At 39.4% G+C, this 9,963-nt stretch overlaps 1 protein-coding gene across 1 annotated transcript; it reads right to left on the bottom strand.

The window, feature by feature from the left end:
• Positions 1-1,426: 1,426 nt before the first annotated feature.
• Positions 1,427-2,073, bottom strand: LOC146930299 (uncharacterized). Its single transcript, XM_085708293.1, has one exon. It carries the CDS (start codon positions 2,071-2,073, stop codon positions 1,588-1,590), a length of 486 nt encoding a protein of 161 aa, XP_085564419.1. The 3' UTR covers positions 1,427-1,587.
• Between the last annotated feature and the right edge of the window lie 7,890 nt (positions 2,074-9,963).

Below are 9,963 nucleotides of genomic sequence, written 5' to 3'. Positions count from 1 at the left end.
TCAACATCAAGGACAGCAACAACAACAATTTCGTTATCAGCAACGACACCGACCACTCGACCATGCAACAACGACGACAATGACTCAACAATGCGACAACGACAACAACTATGCATCATGCATGTGGTACCAATCTACGCGCGTTGAATGCTAAGCATTCCATGGCATAAGCCCCCAACAAATTGGATGGTTAAAGCATCCCAGGGCATAAGCCCCCAACAAGTTAATGATAAACATTCCAGGGCATAAGCCCCCAACGGGTCGAATGATGAACATTCCAGGGCATAAGCCCCCAACAGATGTGAGTATGCAAATGGACTCAACTTGTGTATATCAACATACATCTTCAACAACGACTACAACAACAACACATGTGCCTAAACAATTATGACACACTCCCCAACTTCGACATTAGACAATACAACAACTTCGACAATGGAAAGAAATCAAGATAGCATAATAGGAATTCATTTGATACAAGGATTCACATCATTCAATCTTCCATATATAATTTTTACCTCTTAAACAATTCTTAATAAATCAAGGGAACACATTAGAATGATCAGAATAGACTCCTGGTGCACGAAAACAAAATTCAGAAAATGGTAGTACAGGACCAGGACGCTAACAGGACGCTTTTGGGACGCTTTAGCGTCCTCAACAAAAAGGGGTAGGACGCTTTCGCGAGCGAAGCACACTTTCGCGTCCAAAATGTCGTAACTCAGGATGTGGACGCTTTCTGCACGCTAATGGGACGCTTTAGCGTCCTCAACAATTGGGTAGGACGCTTTCGCGACAGAGGGACGCTTTCGCGTCTTGCATCAGATTTCAGAAAAGTTTGCGATTTCATCATAGTTTCACCCAAAAATCCCATCTTTGATCCCTTAATCACCCAAATTGTTTTAGAAACATGTTTACAGGTTTAGTAGACAACATAGGGAGCAAAACAACATATAATCATGCAATTCAACAACAAGTTTCATTATAATTCATCATCTATCATAACTTCTCAAACCCTAAAACCAAGAACAACAAATTCATCAATTTTCAAATTATATATCATGATCATTGAAAGGAATCCCACCCTTACCTTAATTCAGCAAAATTTTACAACAAAACGGTTGGATTCTCTCTTCCTAGCTCTTCTCTTGGTCCTTCTCCTCTTTCTCTCCAAAAACTCAGTTTCTCTTATTTTTACGTGAAAACAATTTTTGTTTCTGACTTTCTTTCTTTTACTCCCAAAAATATCACTCCTTTCTTTTCTCACTTAACTCCCTTAATTCCTATTAATTTCTACTTAATTCCCATTAACCAAAAATAAATACTATTTCTATTCCTCATATTATTTCTATCAAATAATAACAAAATTCATTTAAATAATACACAACACCATAAATCATATAATAAAATAGCATCACACCATATATCACATAAAAATCATATAATATATATATTTCACATAAAATCACATATATATAGCAAATAAAGTCATATAAAAATATTCACACATCTATTAAAAATAATAGAATAAAAATGGGGCGTTACAACTCTCCCCAACTTAGAGAATTTCGTCCTCGAAATATTACCTCAAGCAAACAACTCAGGATATGACTCCTGCATCTTACTCTCCAACTCCCAAGTAAGACTTTCACTAGTTGCTCCTCCCCAAAAAACTCTCACAAGAGGTATCTCTTTGCCTCTCAACATCTTCACCTTGCGATCATCAATCCTCAAAGGTAAAGTCTCCACCGTAAGATTGTCTCTAACTTGCACATCATCTCTAGGAATAACATGTGAAGGATCCGCTACATACTTCCGAAGTTGCGTCACATGAAACACATCATGCAAGTTCGAAAGATGTGGTGGCAAACCAACTCTATAAGCCACCGTACCAACTCTCTCAGATATCTGATAAGGACCAATAAACTTTGGAGTCAACTTCTTGGACTTCAAAGCACAACCCACACCGGTCATAGGAGTGACTCTCAAGAACACATGGTCACCCTCTTGAAACTCAAGGTCTTTCCTACGCTTGTCATGATAACTCTTCTGTTGACTCTGCGACGCTTTCATATGCTCTCTTATCATCTTGACCTTCTCCGTAGTCTGCTGAACTATTTCAGGTCCCAACACAACACTTTCACCCGACTCAAACCAACATAAAGGAGTTCTACACCTCCGACCATATAAAGCTTCGAAAGGTGCCATACCAATACTCGAATGGTAACTATTGTTGTACGTGAACTCTATCAATGGTAGGTGACTGTCCAAATCTCCACCTTGCTCAAGTACACACACTCTCAACAAATCTTCTAATGATTGAATCGTCCTTTCCGACTGACCATCTGTTTGCGGATGATAAGCTGAACTCAACTTCAACTGAGAGCCCAAAGCTTCTTGCAAGCTCTTCCAAAATCTCGAAGTGAACCTCGGATCTCTATCCGACACAATACTCGACGGGACACCATGCAACTTCACAATATTATGAATATAAATCTCCGCCAACTGAGCTACTGAATAGGTGATATTAATCGAAATAAAATGTGCTGACTTAGTCAATCTATCGACAACAACCCAAATGGCATCATGCCCTCTTTGAGTGTTTGGTAAACTCGTCACAAAGTCCATGGAGATGCTATCCCATTTCCACTCCGGCACATCTAAAGGCGTCAACAAACCAGCAGGCTTCTGATGTTCAACTTTCGATTTCTGACAAGTCAAACAGGCATAAACAAATTGTGCGACATCACGCTTCAACCCAGACCACCAAACAGTTTCTTCAAGTCATGATACATCTTCGTAGCTCCCGGATGGATGCTCAAGCTACTTCTATGACTCTCTTCTAAAATCAACTTTTTCAATTCATCATTATCAGGGATACAAATCCTGCCTCGGAATCTCAACATTCCTTGATCATCAACCTGAAAATCACCATTTGTAGTCCGATTACTTGCAACCTTCAAGTCTACAAATTTCACATCAACTTCCTGCGCTTCTTTGATACTCTTCAAGAAATCATTATTAATCTTCAACATACCCAACTGCACACTCTGAGGTGCCAATTCACAAACAAGACTCAAGTCTCTAAACTGTTCCAGCAATTCCAATTCTTTTACCATCATAGCAGACATATGCAACGTCTTCCTGCTCAAAGCGTCTGCGACCACATTGGCTTTACCTGGTTGATAATTCAAACTGAAATCATAATCCTTCAGTAATTCTAGCCACCTTCTCTGCCTCATATTCATCTCATTTTGATCAAATAGATATTTCAGACTTTTATGATCGCTAAACACCTCAAATCTGGAGTCGTACAAATAGTGTCTCCAAATCTTCAACACAAAAACCACAGCAGCCAACTCTAAATCATGTGTAGGATAGTTCTTCTCATGTACTCTCAACTGTCTCGAAGCATAAGCCACTACCTTGCCATCTTGCATAAGCACACCACCTAAGCCCAACTTGGGCGCATCACAATACACAACAAAAGGTTTATCTGGCTTTGGTAAAATCAAAATTGGAGCCGTCGTTAATCTTCGCTTCATCTCATTGAAACTATTCTCACACTGAACATCCCACACAAAAGCTTTACCCTTACAGGTCAACTGAGTCAATGGAAGTGCCAACTTCAAATCCTTCAATAAATCTTCTGTAATAACCAGCCAAACCAAGAAAACTTCTAATCTCCGTAATTGACTTAGGAGTCTCCCATTGTGATACCGCTTCAACCTTCGACGGGTCAACTGCAATACCACTACCAGAAATAATATGGCTAAGGAAACTTACTTCACTTAACCAGAACTCGCACTTTGACAACTTTGCATACAATTTCTTTTCTTTCAGCACCTGCAAAACAATCTTCAAATGCTCTCAATGCTCCTCTTTAGTCTTAGAATAAATCAAGATATCATCAATAAACACAACAACAAATTTATCCAAGAAAGCATGAAAAATTCTGTTCATATACTCCATAAACACACCAGGCGCATTAGTAACACCGAGAGGCATCACTTTATATTCATAGTGTCCATACCGTGTCCTAAAGGCCGTCTTCTGCATATCTTCATCCCTCACCTTAATCTGATGGTAACCTGACCTCAAATCAATTTTACTAAACACACGTGCACCCACTAGCTGATCCATCAAGTCATCAATTCTCGGAAGTGGATACCTATTCTTTATCGTCACTTTATTCAACTGACGGTAATCTATGCACAACCTCATGCTACCATCCTTCTTCTTTACCAACAATACCGGCGCTCCCCAAGGTGAGACACTCGGTCTTACAAACTTCTTATCAATCAATTCTTCTAACTGCTTCTTCAATTCTGCCAACTCGGAGGCTGACATACGGTAAGGAGCCATCGACACAGGCTTCGTACCCGGCACAAGATCAATCGAAAATTCAACCTCGCTCTCTGGTGGCACATCTGGAATCTTATCAGGAAAAACTTTAGGGAACTCATTCACAACGGGCAATCTATCAATTATCGACTGACTCTCTACAGACAAATACGTCATCAAGGAAAACATCAAGTCTCCATCATGTTCTAACTGCTTCAGCTGCTTGGTAGATAAAAATTCTGCTCCACTCTCTTCTTCAGCAGAAGAAAAGTACACCGTCTTCCTAAAACAATTAATATGCACATGGTTGTATTCCAACCAGTTCATACCAAGAATCACATCCATACCCGTCAACGGCAAACATACAAGATCAACTTCAAAATCCCTACCATACATGGATATAGGGCAACTCTGACAAACATTTCCACAACCATTTCCACAGGAATACAAGAATCACTTAACTCTGGAGTTTCAACAACCATTTCCACAGGCATACTTGACATAACTAAACCCAACTTATTTGCACAATCAACAACAATGAAACAATGTGTAGCACCAGTATCAATAATAGCAATTAAAGGAGTACCATTAAAGAAACAAGTACCTCTGATAAGTCGATCTTCATTAGCTGTTTGTGTACCGGCCAATGCAAACACAGTATAGTGTGGATAGAACTGAGCCAGCTCCACAAACTTGGTTGCATACTCTATCACCGACATGTTTCCTTGCTTCAGCTCGAGGAACTCAATCTCTTTTCTTCCACGAACATCCTCAGGGAAATATCTGTTTAGGAACTCCCTCCTAAACACAGCCCAAGTCACAACTGCATCACCTTGCTCTAATTCAAGTAAGAGACTCACCCACCAGTCATCAGCTTCCTCAGCTAGCATGTGCGTACCAAAACGCACCTTCTGATCATCAGTACATTGCATAACCCTGAAAACTCTTTCAACCTCTTTGAGCCATGTCTGTGCTCCATCAGGGTCGTACCTTCCTTTGAAAGTAGGACGATGATTCCTCAGAAAAGCCTCCAACATTCTTACGTCAGTGTTAACACCAGCACCAACATTTTGTTGTTGTCCTATAGCTTGGGCTACAGCTTCCAATGCAGCAGCCACCGCAGCATCGTTTCTTCCTGCCATTCTATTTCTCTTATAACAGATAATATTTGCAGCCTCCAGGTCTCTCCTCTACACAATACACAACAATTAGAACAACAAAGACAATATAATATTGTCACACAACACTACTAGGCTCGACACGACTCTACTAATTGGCCGGACGGACCGACCTGCTCTGATACCAATTGTAACACTCCGTTCTCCCAACACGTAATATTAATTAACTTAATCAGAGTAAACCAAACAATGGAGTGTCACACTGCTAATCAAAATTCATAAATAGAAAATAACTATTTATTAAAAACCAACATTAAGAATATCTCAATAAACTGCAGCGGAATAATTCTTTTAGAAAATATAATTCAACATCAACATGGTTCTTGGCACAAAGGCCTCAAGATCATAAAAATTATTTTCAACAACGATAAACTCCAACAAGAAGTCTTTTCAAATATGATACATAAAAGAAATGAAGAAGACATTCGCAACGATCCCCATCCTAATATGTATCAGAGCCCTAGACACTTGAGCCAAACGATCCTACTACTCTTCCGTACCTGCGCGTTACCAACGTGAGGGCAACATTACAACAGAAGGGGTGAGAAACTTATCCAATAATAATATATAATTCATCAAATTAATGAAAACAACAAAGCATATCACAACAGGCATCATTAATAATATATATATAAAGAAATACATAAGCTACAACATAAACATATTCAACATCAAGGACAGCAACAACAACAATTTCGTTATCAGCAACGACACCGACCACTCGACCATGCAGCAACGACGACAACAACTCAACAATGCGACAACGACAACAACTATGCATCATGCATGTGGTACCAATCTACGCGCGTTGAATGCTAAGCATTCCATGGCATAAGCCCCAACAAATTGGATGGTTAAAGCATCCCAGGGCATAAGCCCCCAATAAGTTAATGATAAACATTCCAGGGCTAAGCCCCCAACGGGTCGAATGATGAACATTCCAGGGCATAAGCCCCCAACAGATGTGAGTATGCAAATGGACTCAACTTGTGTATATCAACATACAACTTCAACAACGACTACAACAACAACACATGTGCCTAAACAATTATGACACACTCCCCAACTTCGACATTAGACAATACAACAACTTCGACAACGGAAAGAAATCAAGATAGCATAATAGGAATTCATTTGATACAAGGATTCACATAATTCAATCTTCCATATATAATTTCTACCTCTTAAACAATTCTTAATAAATCAAGGGAACACATTAGAATGATCAGAATAGACTCCTGGTGCACGAAAACAAAATTCAGAAAATGGTAGTACAGGACCAGGACGCTAACAAGACGCTTTTGGGACGCTTTAGCGTCCTCAACAAAAAGGGGTAGGACGCTTTCGCGAGCGAAGCACGCTTTCGCGTCCAAAATGTCGTAACTCAGGATGTGGACGCTTTCTGCACGCTAATGGGATGCTTTAGCGTCCTCAACAATTGGGTAGGACGCTTTCGCAACAGAGGGACGCTTTCGCGTCCTGCATCAGATTTCAGAAAAGTTTGCGATTTCATCATAGTTTCACCCAAAAATCCCATCATTGATCCCTTAATCACCCAAATTGTTTTAGAAACATGTTTACAGGTTTAGTAGACAACATAGGGAGCAAAACAACATATAATCATGCAATTCAACAACAAGTTTCATTATAATTCATCATCTATCATAACTTCTCAAACCCTAAAACCAAGAACAACAAATTCATCAATTTTCAAATTATATATCATGATCATTGAAAGGAATCCCACCCTTACCTTAATTCAGCAAAATTCTACAGAAAAACGGTTGGATTCTCTCTTCCTAGCTCTTCTCTTGGTCCTTCTCCTCTTTCTCTCCAAAAACTCAGTTTCTCTTATTTTTACGTGAAAACAATTTTTGTTTCTGACTTTCTTTCTTTTACTCCCAAAAATATCACTCCTTTCTTTTCTCACTTAACTCCCTTAATTCCTATTAATTTCTACTTAATTCCCATTAACCAAAAATAAATACTATTTCTATTCCTCATATTATTTCTATCAAATAATAACAAAATTCATTTAAATAATACACAACACCATAAATCATATAATAAAATAGCATCACACCATATATCACATAAAAATCATATAATATATATATTTCACATAAAATCACATATATATAGCAAATAAAGTCATATAAAAATATTCACACATCTATTAAAAATAATAGAATAAAAATGGGGCGTTACAACTCTCCCCAACTTAGAGAATTTCGTCCTCGAAATATTACCTCAAGCAAACAACTCAGGATATGACTCCTGCATCTTACTCTCCAACTCCCAAGTAAGACTTTCACTAGTTGCTCCTCCCCAAAAAACTCTCACAAGAGGTATCTCTTTGCCTCTCAACATCTTCACCTTGCGATCATCAATCCTCAAAGGTAAAGTCTCCACCGTAAGATTGTCTCTAACTTGCACATCATCTCTAGGAATAACATGTGAAGGATCCGCTACATACTTCCGAAGTTGCGTCACATGAAACACATCATGCAAGTTCGAAAGATGTGGTGGCAAACCAACTCTATAAGCCACCGTACCAACTCTCTCAGATATCTGATAAGGACCAATAAACTTTGGAGTCAACTTCTTGGACTTCAAAGCACAACCCACACCGGTCATAGGAGTGACTCTCAAGAACACATGGTCACCCTCTTGAAACTCAAGGTCTTTCCTACGCTTGTCATGATAACTCTTCTGTTGACTCTGCGACGCTTTCATATGCTCTCTTATCATCTTGACCTTCTCCGTAGTCTGCTGAACTATTTCAGGTCCCAACACAACACTTTCACCCGACTCAAACCAACATAAAGGAGTTCTACACCTCCGACCATATAAAGCTTCGAAAGGTGCCATACCAATACTCGAATGGTAACTATTGTTGTACGTGAACTCTATCAATGGTAGGTGACTGTCCAAATCTCCACCTTGCTCAAGTACACACACTCTCAACAAATCTTCTAATGATTGAATCGTCCTTTCCGACTGACCATCTGTTTGCGGATGATAAGCTGAACTCAACTTCAACTGAGAGCCCAAAGCTTCTTGCAAGCTCTTCCAAAATCTCGAAGTGAACCTCGGATCTCTATCCGACACAATACTCGACGGGACACCATGCAACTTCACAATATTATGAATATAAATCTCCGCCAACTGAGCTACTGAATAGGTGATATTAATCGAAATAAAATGTGCTGACTTAGTCAATCTATCGACAACAACCCAAATGGCATCATGCCCTCTTTGAGTGTTTGGTAAACTCGTCACAAAGTCCATGGAGATGCTATCCCATTTCCACTCCGGCACATCTAAAGGCGTCAACAAACCAGCAGGCTTCTGATGTTCAACTTTCGATTTCTGACAAGTCAAACAGGCATAAACAAATTGTGCGACATCACGCTTCAACCCAGACCACCAAACAGTTTCTTCAAGTCATGATACATCTTCGTAGCTCCCGGATGGATGCTCAAGCTACTTCTATGACTCTCTTCTAAAATCAACTTTTTCAATTCATCATTATCAGGGATACAAATCCTGCCTCGGAATCTCAACATTCCTTGATCATCAACCTGAAAATCACCATTTGTAGTCCGATTACTTGCAACCTTCAAGTCTACAAATTTCACATCAACTTCCTGCGCTTCTTTGATACTCTTCAAGAAATCATTATTAATCTTCAACATACCCAACTGCACACTCTGAGGTGCCAATTCACAAACAAGACTCAAGTCTCTAAACTGTTCCAGCAATTCCAATTCTTTTACCATCATAGCAGACATATGCAACGTCTTCCTGCTCAAAGCGTCTGCGACCACATTGGCTTTACCTGGTTGATAATTCAAACTGAAATCATAATCCTTCAGTAATTCTAGCCACCTTCTCTGCCTCATATTCATCTCATTTTGATCAAATAGATATTTCAGACTTTTATGATCGCTAAACACCTCAAATCTGGAGTCGTACAAATAGTGTCTCCAAATCTTCAACACAAAAACCACAGCAGCCAACTCTAAATCATGTGTAGGATAGTTCTTCTCATGTACTCTCAACTGTCTCGAAGCATAAGCCACTACCTTGCCATCTTGCATAAGCACACCACCTAAGCCCAACTTGGGCGCATCACAATACACAACAAAAGGTTTATCTGGCTTTGGTAAAATCAAAATTGGAGCCGTCGTTAATCTTCGCTTCATCTCATTGAAACTATTCTCACACTGAACATCCCACACAAAAGCTTTACCCTTACAGGTCAACTGAGTCAATGGAAGTGCCAACTTCAAATCCTTCAATAAATCTTCTGTAATAACCAGCCAAACCAAGAAAACTTCTAATCTCCGTAATTGACTTAGGAGTCTCCCATTGTGATACCGCTTCAACCTTCGACGGGTCAACTGCAATACCACTACCAGAAATAATATGGCTAAGG

The sequence above is a fragment of the Medicago sativa genome, chromosome 4, assembly GCF_051527215.1.
Source record: "Medicago sativa cultivar Bolivia chromosome 4, Bolivia_mono, whole genome shotgun sequence".
Lineage (NCBI taxonomy): Eukaryota > Viridiplantae > Streptophyta > Magnoliopsida > Fabales > Fabaceae > Medicago > Medicago sativa.
Note: the sequence above shows the minus strand (reverse complement) of the source record. Positions and strands in the feature narration are given on the sequence as shown.

Excerpts from the sequence above, each read along its gene's own strand:
- LOC146930299 (XM_085708293.1), bottom strand. The coding sequence starts at position 2,073 with ATGAAAGCGTCGCAGAGTCAACAGAAGAGTTATCATGACAAGCGTAGG.